General features: G+C 41.4%; 1 protein-coding gene and 1 long non-coding RNA gene across 4 annotated transcripts in view; one reads left to right on the top strand and one right to left on the bottom strand.

Moving 5' to 3' along the window:
* Window positions 1-6,305, bottom strand: part of LOC144256624 (UL16-binding protein 1-like) — a 32,107-nt gene extending 25,802 nt beyond the window's left edge. Inside the window, exons 1-2 of one of the 2 annotated variants that reach the window (XM_077801971.1) lie at window positions 6,036-6,305; window positions 4,336-4,458 (exon numbers count right to left, since the gene is read on the bottom strand). In XM_077801971.1, coding sequence (XP_077658097.1) covers window positions 4,336-4,458; window positions 6,036-6,085 — 173 coding nt within the window. In that variant the 5' untranslated portion in view covers window positions 6,086-6,305. The remainder of the gene's footprint in view (window positions 1-4,335; window positions 4,459-6,035) is intronic. The other variant, XM_077801972.1, reaches the window with a different exon arrangement.
* LOC113177823 (uncharacterized) overlaps window positions 4,600-24,419 on the top strand; it is a 35,679-nt gene continuing 15,859 nt past the window's right edge. Inside the window, exons 1-2 of one of the 2 annotated variants that reach the window (XR_013344174.1) lie at window positions 4,600-4,725; window positions 9,859-9,941. This is a non-coding gene — a long non-coding RNA (uncharacterized LOC113177823). Of the gene's footprint in view, window positions 4,726-5,816; window positions 6,062-9,858; window positions 9,942-24,419 lie in introns of those variants that run through there. The other variant, XR_013344173.1, reaches the window with a different exon arrangement.

Raw genomic sequence — 24,419 nt, 5'->3', positions numbered from 1 at the left:
GCTGCGGCACTGACACTTAACAAGACCCCCAAGGCTCAAAAAATAAAACCAAGAACAAGTAAGTAGGATGCCTTCAAATTAAAAAGCTTCTACACAGCAAGGGACACAGGAGGATAAAGAGAAAGGCCACACAGTAAAAGACATCCTTTGCCACTGTTCCTCTGACAGGAACATTAACATCCAGAATATATAAACACCTCAAAAAACTCATCACCCCAAAACCCAAATAACTCAATCAGTAAATGGGCAAAAATAACTAGATAGATATTTCTCACAAAAAGAAACACAAATGGCCAACAAATATTTGAGTAAAATGTTCAACATCTCTAGCATCAGAGAAATACATTAGAGAAATGCAAAATTACACCAAGATTTTATCTCATTCCATTCAGAAGGACAACTATCAAGAATACAGATAATAATAACAAATGCTAGTGAGGATGTGGAGGGAAAGGTACACTCACACATTGTTGTTGGGATTGCAGATTAGTACAACCACTCCAAAGAGCAGTACAGAGATTCCTCCAAAATCTAGAAATAGAACCTCCATACAACTCAGCTATCCCACTTCTTGATCTTCATTTAGAAGAACTAAAAATCAGCATACTATAGTGACACACCACTTTAATGTTTATAGCAGCACAATTCACAATAGCCAAATTATGAAATCAGTCCAGATACCCATCAAGAGATGAATGAATCAAGAAAATGTGGTATATAGACACAATGCAGTTTTACCCAGCCATAAAGAATAATGAAATTATGGTATTTTCCAGTAAATGCATGAAAGTGGAGAACATCCTACTAAGTGAATTAAGCCAGACTCAAGGGTCAAATATTTGTTTCCCCTTGTATTTGGAAGCTACAGAGAAATAAGGGAAAGAAGGTGTTTGGGACAATCAGATATCATAACGATACAGGGAAGATCAGTGGAGTAGAAGGAGATAGGGAGGGGAAGGACAGACAAGGTAGGAAATGCAGAATGAATTTAACAAAATGATGTTATGTGCATATGTAAATATACCACAAGGAGCTTCATCTTAATGTGTGTATGTGGAAAGCATCAATCAAGAATGGATAAATAGATGAGGTTTGGGCAGGTTCACTGGAGGAGGACTTGGGTGAAGAGTGGGGGGAAGAAAGGGAACCGAAAAGGAGTGGGTCAGTTTCCATGCATGTGTGATTGTGTTGGGATGATCCAGCTACCATGAATAACTATAATGCTCTAATAAAAATCTTTAAAAAAGGATTTTGAAATTTACAGAGATACGTTCAAACTGCTTTGAACAGTATATAATGTACACATGTATTAAAACTTCACATGGAACCCCTTGATATGTATAATTCTTATGTTTTTGATGTGTTAGTTAATAACATAAAACAAAAAGTCTGCTCACAAGGGCACCAGCATTGTCTAGAAGGTCACTGATATGATTGCTAAAGGTTGGGGTCTGTGGTGGAATTTCTGGTTTCAGAACTGGGATCCTAAAAGTAAAGGGGGGGAAAATACTTATAGACCCCAAATGGAGGCCATGAAAAGGTAGAAGGAAAATGTGTGCAATGGTGCATACAGTCAGAAAGGAGGAAGCCAGGCAGGGGCCTGAACCTCAGGAAGCTAAGCCTTGGGTTGAGAGATCACAGGGAACCACAGGGCAAAGCACCTGGCAGGCAACTCAGATTCTGCCTGATTTCAAGAAGGAAAGCAAAACTCAAGGATGGATGATCAGGAGACTGAAAGTTTACACCCACCAAAAGTCTGTTTTTTTGCTCAGTTTCCAGACCTTGGCCATGTTTCAGAGCCTAAACTCATTCCTAGGAGGAGAGCCAGGCTCCTATCTGGGGAGAACCTCTAACACCAGGGCCAGTTCAGTGTCCCCTTTCAGCCTGCCCCCCAGGGCCATCCACACATTCACTTTGGTCTCTGTGCATAGAGAAACAAAATATGCAGACATGCATCCTGTAGACAATGTGAGCTGAGCTCATATTGAATCTATCACCATGGCCCCCTGGTACTGAGAAGTTTCACATGGAGTCAGGAGTAAATGGACCTGTCCCTAGTCTGGCTAATAGGGGTCATTTCAAATTCCCTGACTTTGTAATAGAAATGCACAATCATGGGCTTAGTGAATCAGCACTACCCTAGGGAAAGCCAAGTACAATCTTTTCATACTGTCTTTTGTTAGACCAGGATGCAAAGAAAAGACCACTGACTCCAATTAAAATCAAATTAAAGCAGCTTTTTCTCTTACTGTTCTGGGCAAGTTAACTCTTCAAGGACAACACCTGAGAAGGGGAGGGCTTCTTCTCCCCTTTCTTTCCTCCCCCTGCCAGCTGTTACCATGGAGCCCAGTTGGCAACTTATCTTAAAAACGTAGACATCTCTGTGAAGCCCCAGCTTAAGGCTAGAGGCCTTGATTGTACATTTCTACAAATTACTATACTGGATTTGTTTGTGAAAAACTAGTAAGGGGGTGTCCAGCACCTGGAGTGTTCATATCTTTCTTGCCAGGGCCAAGAAAACAGGGCAACACGAAAATAAGAAGTTTATCTACATTGAACTCTTTGCAGAGACTCTTTTGCTGACCTAAAATCAGCCATGGTGAAGAGGGCTTTTCTGTGGAGAAAGGGGGTGCCACTTCAGTACAACTATTTTAAAAATAAGCTACTTGGGAAATTAGGAATGAAACCACCATATGATCCAGCTATCCCACTTTTTGGTATTTATCCAAAAGAACTGAAGTCAACATACTATCGAGATAAAGGTATAACCATGTTTATAGCTGCACAATTGACATAGCCAAATTATAGATCCAGACTAGTTGTCTGTCGACAAATAGGTAAAGTAAATGTATATACACACAATGGAGTTTTATTCAGCCCTAAAGAAGAGCAAAATTATATTGTTTGCAGAAAAATGGATGAAGCTGGAGGGGATCATATTAAGTGAAATAAACCAGACTCCAGAAAGTTAAGGGTCATATATTTTTTCTCATATGGAGGTCAAGGGAACAAAACAAGATAAAAATATGAAAATAGAAGGGAGACCAGTAAGGTAGAGAAATAGGATCAAGGGGTGGGAGGATGGGAGGAAAGGGGAGGTACTAGGAAATGAAATCTTTCACATTGTGTTATACATATGCATGTAGGAGAAGAATGTCATAATGAATCCTACTATTATTTTTAAATTTTATTTAATTTTTTTAGCCATGCCTTGGGCTCAAACACAGGGCCTTGTAAATTCTGGGCAAGCACTCTATCACCCAGCTATGCTCCTGTGACTTGAAGCTTGCTCAGGAAATGTTGCAGTGAATTGGGTTGACATTTTACATACCCCAGGATCAGAAGTGCCTTTGGAAATGAGAGTATGGTTATGTGTAATTATAAGGCAGCAATTTAAAAAGGAGAAAAAAATTTGTGTAAAATATTTGCAATGGTTTATTATAATTTAACATAATAGTGAGATGTATGTCATATTCAAACATGGACATAGCACAATCTGGTAGATTTTGTAAACCAGTACTTCCTTACCCCCCTCCCTTCATTCCTCCCTCTCCAGCCCCTTCCTTTACTCTATTGTTTTCCCTTTGATAAACCCAGTCTAATTCCCTCTTAAGGTCAGGAGCCATCTTGTCAAAAGTTATAAAAGATTCATTTCTGTTTTCTGTAAAATATTAGGATTTCTATTTGGCCTGGCCATATTCTGATGTTTTAAACTTGCTTGGAATGCCTGTGTGTGCCTTGAACTCACCCATGCCTGGCTTTCCCTGGCCAGGTAACAACCCTCTCTGAAACCTCGGTGGCACCAACACTAAGAATCGCCTGGGAACTTTCTGTGAGATAGAATGGCCCACCTTTGGAGTCAGCTGACCCCCTGAGGGCACCTTTGATCCCCAGGTGGCATGGGCTATAACCAATGCCACTCTTGGCAATCCTGGTCACCTAGATCAGATAGGATATATTCTACCCTGGGCAGAAGTGACAACTAATCCACCCCCATGGATGAAGGTTTGTAGGGTCCAGAATGGATAGGGAGGACAAGCCCTGATGGTGACCAGAAAAACTCCCCTGGGCCTCTTAACCAAGTACCCTGTTCTACAGGATGCTCAGGAGGACTCCCTTCCTTCCACCCCCCATACACTTCAGTTCTTCTTCATCTTCCTGCTGCCAGTTGAACCTGCCCCACCAACTGCCTCCCTCCCCCACCCCTTAGCCACTTTCACAAACACCTCATTCTACCACTTCTTCCGCTCCACCTTCTCCAAAGAACCAGCCTCTCTTCTTTCCCCTCCCCATACCCTTATGTAAGATCTGACTCAATTCCTTCTCCTGGCCTACCTGTGGGCTCCATTTCTATTTCTATCCCAGAAGTAGAGGCACTCCTGCCTTTGTCCTTCCTCTCTGCCAGGTTCCAGAAGGTTGCTGTATGTATGTTTCATTTTCCATGATGGATCTTTACAACTGGAAAAACCAGAATCCCTCATTTAGTGTGGAATCCTAGTTCCCTGATTTCGCTGGTGGATTCTTTCTTCTTTAATCACCTCCCCACCTGGGAGGACTGCCACAGACTCTCTACCCTCTTCACTACGGAGGAAAGGGAGTGAATCCTGGCAGAAGCAGCTAAAGCGCTGCCTGGAACAGGCTCTCTTACAAGTGACGAGAAAACACAAGTGATCGACCTTGCTTTACCTAAAAGGAGACCAGACTGGGACTATGGAACAGCTGAAGGTAGGAGAACACTCAGCGAATACACCAGGCTCTGTTAGAGGGTCTTAAGAGGACAGCTTGCAAGACCACTAATCTTTCTAAAGTAGCAGAGGTGAAATAAAGCCCAGACGAATCACCTTCAGCATTTCTCGAATGGCTCCTAGAGGCCTACCTTCTATCTACCCCTATAGACCCTGAGGACCCGACAAACCTGAAGGCGATTAACCTGGCTTTTGTAACTCAGTCAGCCCCAGACATCCATAAAAACATTCAAAATATAAATGGCTTTGCAAGGAAGAACAGGTCAGAACTACTAGAGATAGCCCAAAAGGTGTTTGAAAAATAGAGGCAGTCAGGATGATCTAGTCAGGATGATAAAGTAAATTGGGCCTGGTAAACTCAGCCTAATACCCTCTTAAGATTATGTAAGATTTATAGTAAAGATTCGGCTTTACTATAAATTACTGTGATTTCTAAACTTGCCTGTAATGCCTGCCAGTGCCCTGGACTCACCCATGCCTGGCTTTCCCTGACCAGATAACAACCCTCTCTGAAACTTTGGTGAGACCTCATAAATCTTGGCCTTCCCTGGCCAGATAATGATCCTCCTGAGACTCTAATGACCTTCATAAATATGACCTTCATAAATTCTGATGTTGGGGCCAGCAAAAACATAAGCTAGCCTTTGTGCTATGCTCATCAGAGTTTTGTTATCTGTAAGTTCCCAAACCTCCCTTGGTGTAACTTTCTGGGCTATAAAGTTGTGCTCCTGGAGAGCTGCGGGGTGTCTTTTGTTCCTGTGGTTTGGGGTTGGGAGAGGCAGCCTGGCTAGGTGAAGTTATAAGCTTGCTTTAATTTGATTTCAATTGGAGTAGGTGGTCTTTGCGTCTTTGGTCTAACAGAACCTGTCGTGGGAGATGTGGACCCTTGGGACAGAGCCCGCAGGGGAAGTTTGGGGACTGAGGAGGAGAAGGAGGTGTCCCCTTAAGTTCCATCCCGGACTCACCCGCCCACTTCGCCCCAAGTAAGGCGGGAGCTGAGTGAGGATGCCAAGAAAGAGGCACTGCCCAGGGTGGGGAGCTCAGGAGCCCTGCCAGACCTGCCTCCTGGCACCGGGCCATTAAAGCGCGAGGCCCTCCGCCCCTGTGCCCGGCGCCCTCCTTTCCCTCTGCTGCCCCTGCAGTAGCCAGGTGCTGGACCCCGCCTGGATTCTCTCTTCCTGTGACAGCGCCAGGCAGGACGTGTCCCCAGCGACTCCCGCTGCCTCCTTATCGCGGGCTTTAGCCACCCCCACCCCCTCGGTGGCACTCGCCGGCCGCCCTGGCTGTTACCTTGTAAGGTGGACCCAAAGCAAAGGGTAAGTTGGAGCCTCCAGGCTCATCCTCTTCCCTGCCTCCTCTCTGGACTTCTTGGGCCCCGGTGATTAACCTTCTGCATTTCCACCTTCAGCCTCGTCCCTTTCATGCTGAAAACACCAAAGAAGTCCGGACCCCTAATAAAGTCCCGCCTGAAATCCACGTGGTTGAAGGCAGTTGTTAGGTAGCCTGCCATCAAGGAGAGTTTTGAGTAGATTCTGTGCCCCTGGAGCCCAAAACCTTGGAGAAAAGCTTTCTGAAAGCAAAACTGAAAGCAACTTTTTTAGGAACTGTTCCCACAAGCAGGAAATGCCTTCTCAGCAAGCTCGGGCTTGCAGAAAGAATTTTTTAAAGGGGCGCTCCACCACTGGTTTCTTGGTGAGTGGCTCCTGGTCTGCCACCTCTTATATCACCGTTCAGAGGTTCAGACACAGGAACTACATACAGAGTCCCATGTCATGGCCTGAGCCTCAGGCCTGTGGCATCAGAGAGGGGTGAATTAATTACAAAATTAGGAAAGCCCCTGTGAGTCAACAGCTTGTCAAAAGAGCAGGGTATTTGTATAATCTCTTCATTCGACTCTTTCCTTCCACCAGAGAGCACTAACTGACAGAAGTGGAAATTGATGCAGGAAAATGTTTTAAAAAAGGAGTGCAACACTCATCAGTCAAAATGTCATGATGTCTATTTCTTTTGAGGAAATTTATTTGTTTTTTAGTTGTAGATGGACACAACACAATGCCTTTATTTTTATGTAGTGCTGAGGATTAAACGCGTGTCCTGCCCATGCTAGGTGAGCACTCTCCGCTGAGCCACAATCCCAGCCCCATGACTTCTATTTCTGAAAGTACCATCTACAACTCTTTCAATCAACTCTGGAGATGATTCCATCTCCTTTGGGGATCTGGTTTCAGTTTGGCAGCCAGAAACCTCCTCTTGATCTACTTGCTGTACTTGACTAATCTCCCTTCTTTTATTGTTATTAATCTAATTAGAAGAACACACACACACACACACACACACAATTCATATGAACATAGCATGATTTGGTAGACTTTGTTCCTTATGACCTTCCCTCCTCCCTCCCTCTTGATCTCCTACCTCTACTCTATTGTCAGCTTGGATCTTTAAGGGGCAAATATTCTTTAGGCTTTCTATATTTCAAAATATTCTTAGCACACTTTGCAGACAAATTCTAAAGCTCTCTTCTCAAGTTCCTGTCCCTCGGTTATTCAAACACTAATCTAGACACTGCTCTGAAGGGTTTTGTAGTTCTAATTATTAATCAGTTGACCCTCTAATAGAAAGATCTTTCCAGGTAACCTGAGTGGGCCCAGGGCCATTAATGAACCCTTAAAATGAGGGAATTTTTTCAGGCTGGAGGCAAGAAGGATGAAGCCGAAGGAAAATGTAGACTCCAAGCAAGAAAAGCATTAAATGCGCTGTTGGTGGATCTGAGATGTATGGACCAGAGAGAGGCCTCTTAAAGTGAAGGAGTGCCCTGCTCACAGCCAGCAAGGAAGTGGATTCTGCCAACAATCTGAACGCCCTTGGAAGCACATCTTTTCAAGAGCTTCCTCATAAGAGTTTAGCTCTTCAAAATCTTGATTTTGACCTTGTGAAATCCAAAGTTGAGACATCAGTTGAGACTCAGATTTCTGATCTATAGAACTATAAGATAATAAGTATGTCAATTTAATAAGCAGCTAGGTTTGGGTAATTTGTCATGACTGCAATAGAAAATGAATACCAACTCCTTCCTATTTAAATGAGAATTTGACTGAATATAAAATTCTTTTCTTCAATGCTTTAGAAATAATATTTGTTAGTTCTCATGTGACCAGGGTCGCTGTTCAGGAGTCTGTTGCTCTTGCTTCTTTCTTGTTTTACTTATTTCTCAGGGCCATCTGGGAAGGGAACCAGAAGGCTGTGAGTTTATCTAATCTGGTGAGTTTTATAGTCTACTTGGCTGCTGATCATGGTCTCTTGGAGGTGAGGAGGTTTAAATTCTTTCCCTGCTTCTTCTTAGGTGCACTTATATATATGACTAATTAATTGTTTTTCTTTTATTAAGATGCTACTAGTCTCTTCTTCCCTTCCATTTTGTAAAAATCAAAATCATTAAGATAATGTAAGACAATACTCCTTTTTGTATTTAAAGTCCCTTATCTTTGGGAGTATGTTAGAAAGATGTAGGCATTTGTTCTGTTTATGTGGCACATTCCCAGGGCTACAGAGGTAAAAAGGAATACATGGTATCACTTCTGCCATGAGTCATCTTACCAACCTGTAAACTTTGAAAATCATATTTCCATGCAGCAGTATCTTCAGGTTTGCAGAGAAGAAAAAAAAACTATTTTTTTTTCAGGGACAAACACTTTAGCTTTAGACAAAATGAATGCTGGAAATGTGTTAAGTACATTTTCACTTCCAGGATCGTATAGATTTCATAAACCAGTCCATGTTATTCTAGACTTATTGTAATTATGATATTTATTTTAAAAATATACAATCCTTTACAGTCATTGGAAGCACACATTAATCATAGGTTTCAACAACAGTCATGATGTCAGCTCAATTCATCAGATATTATGAGATATTTTGTAACTAACAGACTTTAATAAGTAAATTACAAATAGATGTAAATATTTTTAGAGATCAGACTTAGACTGTGTGAAGTGTAGTAACATTTTGCCTTTGAAAAGAAATCATCAATTTTGGATTTCACATATAGAATGGCACCCAGGAAAACATGTAAAAAGTCAGAAGAATTGTACTTTTAAGAGTACAAATGAGCAAAAAATACTTACTACTGGAGCTACTTCATGGGATGCCTGGATGTATACTGCCTTGTGAGTGGTTTTCTGCCTAGAAACTGCATAATCCACTTTTCAGCTCTGGCGGTCAAGTATCTCATGACTAAGCAAGAGTTGACAGGGAATATTCCTACTAGAAGCAAACTTATTTCAAATCTTCTTCCTACTTATTTATGTATTTTATTTGTTCTTTTTAGTTATACATGACAGTAGAGTATGGTTTGACATATTTATACAAACACGGAGTACTTCTTATTCTAATTAGAATCCCAGTCTTGTGGTTGTACAGATGTGGAGATTCACTGTGGTGTATTTCAGATCTCCTTTTGCAAAGCATTTTGTCTAAGATTCCTCCTCCCCAACAAACTAACAAACAAGTCACAACAGCAATAATGACGAATAGCATTGAAGCCTCTGACTTCTGCACTCCTGGATGTGAATTAAAAATAGAGTGAATTAATATTTATTCATTTAAATAAAGCTGTGTGAACATAAAACGAGAAGCCACCAACATGCATTTCTCATGAGAATATTTTACTTTGTTAGGCATGTGTCAAATATTGAATTTGACCTTGAAATAAGCAGACAATAACTTTTCTTTCTTTTTTCTGTCTTTTTATCCATAAGACATTTTCTTTTTTTCCTCCCACAATATTAAAACATTGCTTCTTTCAAAGGATGCTATCCATTTTTGTTACTGTCAGAATATTTCATATTTCTTTATATCAGTAATCCTCATCTCAAAGGAATATGCTTGCTTTCTGTATGAATTTGGCTTGTAGAACTTCCTTATTAAGCACTATTTAAACCATATCTTTTCACTCTCTTATTTTGTAGAAATTCTTTCTTATAATTGGACAAATTTTTTTTCTTATCCCTGGACAAAAAGATGCATCTTCCTGGTTATAACATGGAGTGTCCCTGTCATTAGTGTTCCATGGCTGGGTCCGAGTGCACTGCAAGCAATGCCTATTTTTTCACAGATCCCGGATTCATCATTTATTGGCAGCCCTTGGTGGGAAGAGGATGGCTTGGGCTCTGAGAGGAAGTAGAGATGGGGCCTGTGGTGAGTACATGTTGAAATCATCAGGATTAAATAAAAATATCAATTGAAATACATTGAGTTAAAGGAAAATATTTGCAGACTATTTTTACCTGTTTAATGTCACTACTGGAAAAGTTTAAATTAAAATTGTGACATGCACTAGACTTCTGTTAGAATTCTGATCTATAGCTTCTGTATATTTTCTGTTTCTATTGTATGTCCTGCTGGTTCTCATTCATATTGTTGTATCTGCTTGATTATCATGGTCTCTGTGTGGGATATGTTATTTTAAAAGTTGCCATTGAAAGAATTTGAAGTTTATGATATTTTCTTCCTCCAGAATTACTTTCATTAATTTGTATCACTCTTGGTAGTGACAAGTCTAGAATTGCTTATTCCCATTTCAGGAGTGAAGATATTTGGGGCCATGCAGACTCCTTGAGGCTGGACTGCAGTGGGTCTGAAGACTGGTTTCCTCCAGGTTACCCTTCCTCTGAGGGTCCAGTCCTTCAGGATCACTCCACAAAGGGCAGGAAATTTATCAGGGTCCCTGCTTTTGGCAGGTCCTGGACTTCAATAATTCTTGCTTTGAATTAGAAAGCTATCCAAACCTGCATGAGTCGCTAAAGGAGGGGCTCCTTTTGTGATCACAAGACTGCTAATCTCATCACCACATCACTCTATCACAAGTAGGAAGCCATTAAGTGAGGTTAGAAAATCACCATAATTAATAATTCACCACAATAGCCACAGTGTTATTGGTGGCTCCAGAATCACACTATGCCTGTAAGCATCTGTACTTTCAGAGTGGATGCCACAGGCCCTGCTGTCAATTCTTCCAAGCCAGTGACCACAGCCCAGAACCTCTGTTAATGGTACAGCAAATAAACCAACCACATGTCTTCACAATCAGTGTGGCAGCAGGAACAACAGATGTCTGGTCTCTGCTCCAGTTCTGCCACATTTGATTCACAGAATCCAAAGCACCTCCAGGAGTTAGGTTGTGAAGGAGTCTGGGAAATGTAGTGTTTAGCTTTTATGGTTTCTGTGGAAGTTACAATAGAAAGAAGAAACAATGGATGTCATACTCCTATTTCCCCCCATTTACTCTACAGTTGAAATGCCATTAGTTTGTTTGAAAATCTGCAAAAATAATATTATATCTTGCTCACTGATTTATGATACATACCTGAGTACAGTATATCCATACACCTTTACCTATATATCTCCATACACAGTTACCATAAAGGCAGTAATTTCAAGCATGGGTTCCAGATTCACCCTGATGTTCAAAACCTGTGTTTGTGTTATGTGGGTACCCATTTTCCCTCAATCTCTCTCCCAGATGTTTTATTTTCCTATCTCTAAAATAGGTTGAAGTACTGTTGTGAGGCTCAATTAAAATAATGCATGCAGTAGTCTAAGTATAGTGACTGGCTCATGATTTCAGAAGTAAACTGCAGCTCTATTTGTTATGAGTAGCAGAAGATCTACGTTGCAAAACCAACTCATATCATCTTGACAATTCACTTAATTTTCTTTGGGTCTTTTGTTTTTCTATTAAAAGACAAAACCACAAGGAGAATAAATTGAGAACCACGAGATTGGCAAAAAATGCAAAATTTGGACACTATTAAGTGCTGACAAAGATATGGAACTACACAGACTCATATAATACAGAAACAAATGCCACTAATAAATCTACTTTGGAAAACAATTTAGATTTTTTCCAATAAAGGTGAAATGCACACATTTTACAACTTTAATCACACTCCTAGATACCTTTTTTAGAGAAATTTCTATAGAGAAATATGTCCTATATTTTTAAAGTATCATATGCAGTGGTTACTCATCTTATTTTTCTTTTATGTCTGATAAGTGTTATGTTCATTTGGTACTGAATTAAATTTTCATAATGAAATAAAACAAATACCAAAGGTTTTTTAAAAACATTTCTTACCATCATATGTAAGCAGTATAATAAAAAATATTGTTTGATTCAAAAGTGAGACTATTTATAGTTGACTTGGAGGCTGTAAGTACAGCTCAGTGGCCCAGCACTGGCCTAGCATGCACTAGTACTATAGTTTGGATCTAGAATGTACCCAAAGCCCCTGGGTTAAAGACTTGGCCATAGTTTAGCACTATTAGGACTCGATGGAAAATCTAAGATGTGTGTGTGTGTGTGTGTGTGTGTGTGTGTGTTTGGGAGTGGTGGGGGTGAGGTATTGGGCAGATAATATGGGGGTGCTATTTGAAGTTCTGTATTCCCACCATAATATGCTGCCTTGTCCCACAGTCCTAAAAGCGACAAAACTTTCAAAACTGGAAGCCCAATAAATTGATTCTCTTAAATATTTTGTCTCAGTGATGGAAAGATGGAAAGTTGACTAACAGAGCCAGGGCACAGGTTTGATCCCCAGCACAAAACCCCAAAACAAATGAAAAAACCTGACCTGCATTGCAGAAGAGACAGTTTCAATTATATAGACTGACTTGTCTTGCTCCTCTCATTGACCAAGTCTGACCAAAGGGTGAAAGGCAAGAAAGTAACTGGTACTAATTCTTCTTCTTTTTCAAGAGTCCCTATTTATGAGCTGATAGTAAAATGCTTTTCCTAAAATCATTTCTAGGTGAGAATTTATAAATCTTCCACCACCGTTTTTCCTATTTTTCTGCCTATTAGCCAAGTTTATGGCTTAAAGATTATGAAATTTTGCTCTGGTACCTCACACATTTTAAACTTTCAAAATGACTAAGAGTGGGACTGGGGGGCTGGGATTGTGGCTCAGCGGTACAGCGCTTGCCTAGCGCATGCGAGGCCCTGGGTTCAATCCTCAATACCACATTAAAATATATATATATAATGGGGCTGGGGTTGTGGTTCAGTAGTAGAGCACTTGCCTAGCACATGTGAGGCACTGGGTTTGATCATCAGCACCACATATAAATAAATAAAATAAAGGTCCATTGACAACTAAAAAAAACAAAACCCAAAATTTAAAAAAAATGACTAACAGCAACAAGTAAGAAATTACAATACTTACATTTTAAATATCTATTGTTAGTACTAAAGGAAAAAGCTTTATGAAAAACAAAACCCAGAAAATATTGATCTGAAAATCTTGATCTTTGCATTTTAGATTTGACTTAGTACTAAATAAACACCATTACATATGTTAAGTCATTATTCTTTAGAATGTGCATATATCATTAATATTTCATATCTTTAAATAGTGTACAAATATCATTTCTAGGGGCTGGGGATGTGGCTCAAGCGGTAGCGTGCTCGCCTGGCATGCATGCGGCCCGGGTTCGATCCTCAGCACCACATACAAACAAAGATGTTGTGTCCGCCAATAACTAAAAAATAAATAAATAAAATAAAAATATCAAATATCATTTCTAATGAAAAAATGTATTTCAAATATTCTGAAAAAAACTACAGTGCAAATACAAAGCTGTTATATGAGCATATAGTCAGTCCTGCATATCTGTAGGTTCAGCATCCACAGATTCAATCACCTGCAGATAGGAAGTGGTGGTGGAGGGTTTCCCCAGGAAATTCTTACAATCCCAACTTTAATTAGCCTCACACTAAGCATAAGAGGAATCCATGTGAATGAGGTTACTTATTGTCCTTTTGCCATTTCAGAGATCCTTGGTCTCTCCAGTACCTTGAGCCTTTTTCGTGTTCTGTGCAGTTAGGCCTTTAATGGTTCTGTCTGTACTGAACACATACAGATTTTTTTTTTCTTATCTCCAGAACAGGGATGTCATCTTAAAAGCCTTTTCAGAAACAATTACCTTCACCCCCAAAATAGAAGCCCTCAGATCCATTGTGGGCCTTAACTGACAGGATCTCAAACCAACTAAACACAGAATCAAAAATCAATAAATAGCTGGGTTGCAGTGGCACCCACCTGTAATCCCAGTGACTGGGAAGGCTGAGTCAGGAGGATCCCAAGTCAAGACCAGCCTCAGGAACAAGGCCCTAAGCAACATAGTGAGACTCTGTCTCAAAATTAAACACATAAATAAATAAAATAAAATAGAAGATGTATTTCAGTGGTAAAGTGCCTCTGGATTCAATCCCCAGCACCAAAACCAAAACCAAAACAACAACAACAAAAACCCTCACAAAACCCAAAACAAACAAAACCCAAAACAAAGCCAAAAACCCACACATGCCTAAAAATCAATCAATCAATCAATAACCTTATTTTCAGGAGTTAAGAATTGTCTGCTTTAGCCAGGCACAGTGGCGTAGCCTCAGTAGGCTAAGGCAGGACGGTTGAGAGTTAAAGGCCAGCTTCAGCAACTTCTAAAGGTCCTAAGCAACTTAGAGAGAAACTGTCTCAAAAATAAATAAATGAATAAATAAATAAATAAATAAAAATAAAAATAAAAAAGGGCTGGAGATATGGCTCCATGGTTTTGTGCCCCTGGATTCAAATCCTGGTACCAAAAAAAAAAAAGTTAAAAAAAAGAATCTTTACATGTGTCCACTTAATTTTTTATATATGATCAATGCTGTGCCTGTGACCAAGTGCAATCCTGTTATCTGAGATGAAGGAATCAAACTTCATCTGGGTTCAGTAATCTTTTCAACACATACTATATGGATTACAAAAAAAAAAAAAAATCCCCAATTTTCATTTACTCCTTGAATCTACAACCTTTTCCAATGTGAGTTTGCAACCTCTTCCATTAAAAAAAGCTATCTATGAATCCAGTCTGTGAATCTGAGCTGGCCTCATGACTACCTTCAGCCAAGGGAAAGTGGTAGAAGTGACAGTGCCCCAGTTGGGAGGCTAGACCTCAAGAGACCTCGAGGGCTTCTGCTCATTTGCTTGCATTTCTTGTCTGTCAAAGAGCAAGTCTGGGTTAGTCTTTAGATAGGATCTTGCACATTTGAAAGTATATGCTTCCTCAGCTAGGCGCAGTGGCGGTGATGAACCCAGCCTAATTCCATTTTAAGATTGGGAGCCATCTCATCACAAAGTCATAAAAAGTTAATTTCTGTTTTAATTACTATAAATTAAATTATTGCGATTTCTAAACTTGTTTGGAATTCCTGCCTGTGACTTGAACTCATCAGATAATAACCCTCTCTGAAACCTCAGTGGCGCCTCATAAATTCTGATGTTGGGATCTGAGTTTACTCCCTACCTTGAAATATCATGCCATGTAGATATAGCTGTCTTCGTATTATGCTTGTTAAAATCCTGTTAGCTGTAAGTTCTCAAGACATCCCCCTTCGCAACTTTTTGTGCTATAAAACCTTGTTCCTGGAGAACTGGGGACTGTTCTCTAGTTGGTGTTAGGAGAGACAGCCGCTTTGTGTACACAAATACAAGCTTGCTTTAATTTGATTTAAAATTGGAGTCAGTGGCCTTTTCTTTGCCTTGGGGTTCAAAAGCAGACGCCTGTAATCCCAGCGCCTGGGGAGACTGAGACAGGAGGATCAGGAGTTCAAATCTAGCTTCAGCAAAAGCGAGTCCCTCAGCAACTCAGTGAGATCCTGTCTCTAAAAAAAATACTATAGGGCTGGGGATGTGGCTCAGTGGCTAGTGCCCCAGGTCAATTCCTACGATCCCCACCCCCCCAAAAAATATATGCTTCTTCCCAGCCAGTAGGCAATCTGTGCTCTATCACCAGTGTCCAGTGACCACAGCCTCGCTGGTGATGGGGTGCAGCCAGGTGGTGATCTGGGCCTCCCCCTTGATGAAGACAACTCGGCTGCCCCTGGTGATCCCGGAAGTCCAGGACCAGGACAATAAGCTGATCTACTCTAGGTTCAGATCCGCTGCCCTCTCTGATCCCCAGCAGCCACTGTCGCAGCCTTCTCCTACTGCCACCAGGCCTGCGAAGGGAGGAGGGAGCTCGCGAGCACAGCCGGACTGCTCGCTGGGAGTGGGTCCAGCCCCGGTCACTGTGCCTTGGCCTCTTTGGGTCTTGATTTCTTGGTCTTTCAGACAAGGAAGTTGTCCTCAATAATCTGTAAGGTGAATGCCTGAGCTGACAATGTCCATATCCTTTCGGGAAGAGATGTTTACTGGAAGAGATGTTTACTCAGCATTTTCTGGTCAGCAGTGGGGAGTGCTTGAGCCACAAGTGGAAAATTCCACACCGGGCCTCTTGTGATGGGTTGCAACCAAAATGAAGACTCATTAAAATATTTTATAAAGCCATGCTTAGGCCATGCATATAAAGCGTATATGAAACACATGCACTTGGTGTTTAGACTTGGGTCCCAGCCCCAAGCTCTCATTTTGAATAAAAGTCTAAACAAATACAAAAATCTGAAATGCTTCTGGCACCCAGAATTTAAGATAAAGGATATTCAGCTGTATTTTTTAAAGTCCTACAATTTTAATTTATTTTTAGATGTTGCCTGAGAGAAACATGTTAAAACTTCCATTTTGAAGCATTTGATACGACTTTGATTGCTAAAATCAAAAGGAGTACCAGAGGGCGCTAGAGTCAAAGAATGAGGTTGAGAGAAGGAAGGTTTTTTTAGCCTGGTTTTTCATGGGGTGAGAAAAAGTCTGCCTGCATAGTGAAAGTAGCAGGACATTTGTCTTCCATGAAAAAACAGTGAAAAAAGGTTTTAATTAAATCTTCAGTTACCTGAGAGCAATTGTGTAGTTTTGTTACCCTCAGGTGGATTGTTGTTACAAAGCTTAAAGGGTCACTATAATAAAACAAAAACAACAAAAGTAAAATCTTTACTTTTGCTGTGGCTTCTTATAAAATGCGAAGTGTTCTCAGCCTTCCAGTGTTTGATGAATGAGAAAATGCCCAAGTTTCTAGCCTTCAAGATTCTAGGCTTTCATAGTACTTAGTGGAGAGACATTCTGGAGATGAATTAAGTTTGTGGCAGTAAATACACAGTGACTGCAGTCAATATTCGTTGATATTATATTGTATATTACGTTATTTAATTAAACCCAATTTTAATCCTCAAAGATTAGCAATTTCCCAGAAAAAAGAGCTCATGAATATGAAATTCTATTCATGGTTGTTAAATTGTGTCTCACTATTTATATGACAAGGGTTTATATTCTGGTATGTACACTTTTTTCCCAGTTAACATATTCTAAAGGAATAAATAAAGATCTTTGTGCATAGGCATTTTATAATACAATAAAGTGCCCGAGGGTTAAAAAATAATGTAAATCTATGCAAATAAAGCCTCCCAGATAACAGAAATTTCCATTAACTGCTGCTCTCCATCTTGGTCTCAGCACTGCAGGTTTAGAAAATTAGAACTTCTGGACTTGGAGGTGGGGAGTTCAAGGATAGTGGGGCACAGTAATTGCTTAGCCTTGAGTTTGATTCTCAGCACTGGAAGGGGGTGTGGGAAGGGAGAAAAGAAAAAAAAATTAGAAATTATTAGTTGTAACTGTAGCTGACATGGGCATAAAGATGAATGGACATCCCAACTTGGGCATATGAAAATTCCAAAAATTGAACAGACGCTTGTATAGTACATTAGGTAGTTCCACAGAAGGAAGCACTTAAACACAACTGCAACAATATACTTGATTGTCAGTAGCTATCAAAAGGAAGCCTGCTTTCCCAAAGAAGTTGACAATAGACTTGCTTAGTGATTAGTAGGCCTTGGTGTCTCAGGACTGCAGCTGTAATGACTGGATCTGCTCCCTGACTGGGAGCCTGCTCCTCCTCCAGATAGGAGGGGCCATAGGAACTGACAGTGGAGAGAGTCCTGAACAAAGAGAGGAGCCTCGAACCTGGTTCCTGGGCCTTGGTTGCAGACAACATCTTTCTTCCCCCTTCTCCCTCAGCCTCTCCTTACCTGGGAGCAGCACAGCCCTAAAAGTGACTGGCCCTGCCTACTCCCTCCACTCTGGTTAAGTCAGCTGGAGCATCAGACTCCAGCAGCTGCTCAGCCCCTCTAGTCTCTGCAGAGGCTCTGCTCAAGGCAGAGGCTGCTGAGCTGGCTCAGGATCTGCAGAAGGTTGGGTTCCAGGGCCACAGCCCAAAGGCCAAGCCTGAAGTTCTAGGAGTCCCCAGAGAGCTGGCATCCTCTGCCTTCATCCTGAACAGACTCCACTCTGTTTCAATTCAGCTTCTGGAAATGAGCATGCGGTCCTGAACTCCATCTAGCCTTCCAAGTTGGGCTGGGAAAGGCCTTCTCTGTTCCCTACCCTGAGATTAGCCCTAAGAACCCCCCCCTCTTTTTTTTTAAATACCTTTTTAGTTGTTGATAGACCTTTATTTATTTATATGTGGTGCTGAGAATCAAACCCAGTGCCTCACACATGCCAGGCAAGCACACTACCGCTGAGCCACAGACCAAGAACCTCTCTTTTGACTGTGGGTATGGAGTCTCTTCCTCTTTACAAATTGAATGGAGCTACCATGCTGCCATCTTCCAGGATTGGGTATTTCCTTCCTGTGTGCCTGTTATCTCCACACCATGCCCCACTGTGCCCCTCTCTTATAAAAATCTGGTCTGAATCAGACCTGCATAAGCTAAAACCCTTTAGAGTCCACAGGCTGCCTTGGTATGGCCCCTCCTCTTTCCCATGGACCCTGACAGGGAGGATTTCTCAGAACTCAGGGTTGATCATGGCCAAGCTATTGCTACCAGTGAGAGGAGGCCTGAAGGAGCAATCAAAGAGCAGACTGGGACCTTGGGAGTTCACTTTCCTGTCTTTGTTGCTCACACAGCTGCCCCATGTCTCTGTCTCCATTCTGCCCACAGCACCTGTCAGGAAGGTCTCTGCTGGAGGCCTAGGTGGAAGAAGCAAATGAGGATCAACAGCAGGGCTGAGGAAATAAGGGTGCTGGCTGGGGACTCCTGGGAGACTCTGTCTATGATGGCACTTGAAGGTCCTGAAGTGGAAACACAAGAGCGTTATCCCTTGTTCAAGCAGAATCTGAGGAGATGCCTGCTCAGCTCCTGCTGCCCCACGTGACTCAGGCAGGCACATAGTTCCTAGACCTCTGCTATGTGGCAGCTGCTGTGACAGGTCATGAGGAGGAGGGAGACAGGAGAAGGGTCCTGACCTTAAGGAGCTCATGTAGCTAATGGGAGAAGCCCGGGTGACAATACAACTCATCCTTCCTGGTGGCAGAATATGAGGTGACCCATGAGGATGGTGGTGGAGAAGAGTCTCAGGAGCTGACATGTGAAGTGATTCACAAGAATTTCCAAAACAGACCATCAAATGCCAGACCAAAGCATGTGCATTTAGGAAGAGGCATTAGGAGGTGAGAAGGGAAAAGATGGGTAGACTATACCTTTGGCTATTAACCCAGGTCTGACTCAGGGTGGACGATGGGTCACACATACATACTTACAGGTAGCAGCATCTTATGTGCAGGTAGCTCCCACTTCCTCCCCCTCCTGCCACTTTCCTAATGGCTCCAGCTCTGCCTCCCATTGCTTTAAGAAGTCCTGAAGCCAGGTTCTACAGTCACCCATTGAGGTCTCCTGTAAGAACTTGGTCACCTCCCTGTCGTTTTCCACTTTTCTTTCATGCAGTTGGACTCAGGATGCACCTCAAAGCTGAGCCACATCTGTCCATTGAAACCAAACTGCCAGGAGCTGCTGGTTCATCCACTGGATTTACAATGACACATCCTGCCCTCCAGGGTGTGGAGACCTGCCCCCATCAGAGAGAGAGATCAGTCTCCTATGTTAATTAATCCTTTGTCCACTCAGTACCACCTTCCCTGGTCTCCTTCTAATCTGACTGAGTTCTTTCCTCCAAACCAGCCTTGTGTGGGATTTTTGGAAGGACCAACATTTTTTTTTTACATGGATACAGTCAATATCCCTAAATCCACAATCAGCTTTCTAATGTCCCTGGACCATCCTTACTTATCTCTGGCCATGTCATTTTCAGCCAGTTTCCATTTTAGCATATCCCCTATATCTATCAGCGCAGTTTTTTTTTTTTTTTTTTTTTTTGCTCTTCCCAGGTGGCTTTTGCACTCACTTTCTCTCCCAGAGCACTCAAAGGTTTTACCTTCCATGTCACAGTCATGGGAGAGAAAATTCTTCTGATCTACTTAGGCTAGAACTGTACACCATTGCTGTCCAGGTGCTGGCTTAGAATTGACGGTGAAGTCATAGCAAAGGGAGTGAGTGCCTGTGAGGGAAAAGGGCGAGTAAGGGTTGGGCTGGTGAGAAAGGACCCTTTAGACACCCCCTCCCCATCCCTCTGAAGGGCTGAGCTGACAGAGCAAGAATGGCCCTTCTCATGCTGTCTGCTCCACCTGTTTAAGGTGGGCATGCTCCCCTTGTTTGAGGAGGAGGGGGGCACTACCTGGCAAGCAACCTCGTGTTCCAGGACATGGCCCCACTTCCCCTCTGCCCATTGAAAATTGCCTACACCCAGCAGCACAGGACCTTGCAGAGACAGTGCCAGGATTGGTGTGAGGAAAAGGTTGTTTTGCAAACAATTTAGTCTAAGGTCCCTCCTCCCCCAACAAACTAACAAACAAGTAACACCAGCAACAATGATGAACATTGAATTTATGAGGGTCCCTGCTTTTGGCAGGCCCTGGACTTTAATGTCTTCTTGCTTTGCCCCAGGAAGCTGTCCAAACCTACGTGAGTCACTAAAGGAGGGACCCTTTTTGTGATCAAAAGACTGCTGATACCAAGCTATCAAGTAAGGCTAGGAAACCACCATAATCAGAATCTGACCACAATAGCCACAGCTCTATTGCTGGCTCTGGAATCACACTGTGCCTGTAAGCATCTGTACCCTCAGAATGGATGCCACAGGCCCTGCTCTCAACCCTTCCAAGCCAGTGACCACAGTCCAGGACCCTGTTAATGGTACAGCAAAGAAACCACATATCTTCATAACCAGTGTGGATGCAGGAACAACAGATGCCAGGCCTCTGCTCCAGTTCTGCCCCTGGATTGAGAGAATCTAAAGCACCTCCAGGAGTTGGGTTGCAAAGGAGTCTGGGAAATGGAGTGTTTAGCTCTATTAGGTACAGTGGAAAGAATGGATGTCATGCTACTGTTTCCCCTGTCCACCCTACAGTTGAAATGCCATTTAGTTATGGTTTGAAAACCTGCAAAAATAATATTATATCTTTTTCTTTTTAAATACTCATTTTTTAGTTGTAGTTGAACACAATACCTTTGATTAATTAATCATTTTTTTGTGATGATGAGGATCAAATCCAGGTCCTCACATGTGCTAGGTGAGCACTCTACCACTAAGCCACAACCCCAGCCAATACTATTATATCTTGCTTATTGATTTATTTTTGTTTATTTACTATTTTTAGTATGTTGGGGATTGAACCCAGGGTCTTGTACATACTAGGCAAGAGCTCTACCACTGAGCCACACCCCACCCCGCTTATTGATTTATGAGAGACACAAAAGTACAGTTTATACATATACCTTTACCTGTGTATCTATATAAACAATTACCATAAAGGTAGTAGGATTCGTAGTGATTTCAAAAATGGGTTTCAGATTTATCCCAGTGTTGTGGCTTTTCAAATACATTTATTTTTTTCTACAAATAGAGAAATTTGGAATAGGTTTTGAGAACACTATTCTCTCTAGGAAAAGGAGAGCTGTGTCTATGTTTAATGCTTATATTCAAAGCAAATATAAGCCCATATACGTTCAGCTACATTCAGTTTATGTCTTAAAATAATACACTTTGAAGTCCTCTCAGACTAGCACATTGTACAGATATTTTTCTTTTTAGTTCTGCATGACAAGCTATGGAATGACTGTCAGATTTATATGCAGCCAGTTGTCTGTTGATTAAGATAAAGATGGTCTCCCATTAGTTACTGTAACAAAAAGAAAATGTTGCAATAACCTTATGTGTATAAACCTGTGTACAATTTCCTAGAATAAGTTGCTGTGCATATTGATCCAATTTAAAAGTGCATGATTTCATGGAGGGCAATGTTTTGTAAAAACTTGTAATTGTTAAGACCCAGCGTTGGAAAAGGAAGTGAGACAGTTACTATGGTAGGAGTGCAAACTGGTATAAGTTTTCTTAACAAGACTGTGACAGTGTTCATCCTAAGCATAAAATAACAAAATATCCAATGAAGAATACATTCCCATGTGTTGAAATTGAGTTAAGACTCCCTGGAAGGATAACAAATAATCCCATAAATCTTTTTAAGTGTGTGGCTAAAACCAGAGACAGAGAGTGCAGGCTTGTATGGGGGAGACAATTTATGCAGTCTATAGGCTGTATTTTAATTGTTTGATTGTGAAATGTGATTACATATATATACACAAACACACACACATATACATATATGTGTGTGTATGTATGTATATATATGGAGTGTTGGGTAGCATGGACTGAATCTGTGGTGCTTAACCATTGAGCCACATCTGAATCCCTTTTCATATTTTATTTAGAGACAGGTCTCACTAACTTGCTTATTTAGGGCCTCACTAAACTGCTGAGGCTGGCTTTGAATTTACAGTCTTGCCTCAGCCTCCAGAACTGCTGGGATTACAGGCATGTGCCACTGAACCTGGCTCTCTTTTAGTTTTAATTGGCTGAGGCTTTAATTTTTACTATTTTAAAAAATGGACAGATAATATTGTGTGCATTTGTCATGTACACTATAATGCCGGAAGCGTGTATATTTAAACCAGTCTTTCTAGTTAACTTTGTCCTGTGGAGTTTTCCAAAAGGCATTCTGTTCAAAGTCATACCAGGCTGTCTGGATTGGTCTCTTTGCTGCAGTTGTTGGACCACTAGGTGCCGCTGTATACCCAGGATTGCCACAGCCGCCCGGCACAGGTCAAAATTTTACTGTGTTCCCTGGGCCAGAGCATAGGGCATCTCTCTCCTCCTTCTTTGTTTATAGTTGCTACAGTTGATCAAGTTCTGCAAGCGCTCCTAATATTTTTTGCGGGGCTAGATGGGGGCCTGCCTCTTGTGAAGGGATCCAGAATGGTGGTTAAACTGACGGCCACCTCTACCTTACATTTTCCACTATAGAAACCCTTGTGTGTAGGGGGATGGGCTGTGTGTGGTTTCATTCCAGCTGGGGGAGGGAGAGCACGGGAAAAGCAGAGGGTCTCTCTTACCGTTTGAACCCTGCTTTTCTGGATTCAAACATTTGTCTCTGGTCACTCTCAAGTTTTTGAGACAACCAGGGTAGTGTTCTTGTCTGTGACTGTTTGCTGGGTGATTTGTATGAGTGGGGCAGGATGAAGCTGAAGTGCTCCTACTTGGCTATCTTCCTGATGTTATCCACACTAACTATCTTTGAGTTGTTAATGTACATGTAAGTTGTTTTGTTATTTATATATTCTTACTGTTTAAATGGTGTGTGATCAGTATGAATCAATTTTACAGTCAGAAATTACAATAATTTGGTTTATAACCAAAATTATTGTAATTTTTATTGTAATTATTGTAATTTTTCAGGGTCTGGTCCTTTCCGTTTTTTTCTGATCACCATCTCTTGCTGGGTGTCACTCTTGTATTGCCATTCATGTTTGACAGCTTCAAGCACTGAATGGTTTTACTAACTTTACTTTGGATAAGAATAATGGTTTTCAGCCAAGAGGAGTGAATCTTGGAGTTAGAGGAAGAGAATAGACCTGGTAACAGGAAAACGGGAGTGTCAGGGCTGTGGGAGGAGCCAGGATAATGAGAATCCTTATTGTTTGTTCTCAGTGAGTTCCCATTTTCAGTGCAAATAAATTCCATTCCTGGTCTATGATGAACATGTACACAATAAGACAGACCACTGTTGAAATTGTGTTATGTGTGTGGGTAATGGAAATGTGTTCACCAAATGGAAATGGGCACTACTAGCCAAACCAAATTCTGTGAAGTTTCTTAGTCTGATCATGACTGTCATTTTGGCTAGATAGTTCTTAGCCATGGGCAGTTGCCCTGTGCTATGTAGATTGGTTGGAGCTGCAAACCTGGTTCACTGGATGAATAACATCCTCCACCAGTTGTAATAGTCAAATTTGCCTTCAGACAGTGACAAATGTTCCACAATGGACAAAATCATCTATAATTGAGAAGTGCTGGTTTAGAGGAGAGTTCTAGCAAGTCTTCTTGAAATGAGACCCAGAAAAAATTCTTTTTTTTTTTTTTTTTTTTTTTTTTTTTTTGCAAAGATTTGTGAATCAAGACCAATGAAGAGAACTCCAAGAGAAAAGAAGAGTGCTCCTCAGGCTCCTGAATAGGCATCCTGGGTTAGGTGTACAGGGGCAATAACATTTATCTATTCAGGTGATCTCATGTGCGGTGTACTAATCTTATGAAAAATATTGGGAAATATCATTACATGGTTTTACTTTTTATTTTATTTTTATGTAATGCTTAGTATCAAATACAGGGCTTTGCACATGCTAGGCAAACACTTTGCCACCAAGATACAGCCCCAGTCCATGGTTTTACTTTTTTTTTTTTTTTTTTTTTTTTTGGTATCAGAGATTGAATTCAGGGGCACTTAGCCACTGAGACAAATCCCCAGCCCTTATTTTTT

This window comes from Urocitellus parryii, chromosome 8, assembly GCF_045843805.1.
Source record: "Urocitellus parryii isolate mUroPar1 chromosome 8, mUroPar1.hap1, whole genome shotgun sequence".
NCBI lineage: Eukaryota > Metazoa > Chordata > Mammalia > Rodentia > Sciuridae > Urocitellus > Urocitellus parryii.
The sequence above is the reverse complement of the archived record's forward strand: the minus strand, read 5'-3'. Positions and strand labels throughout refer to the sequence as shown.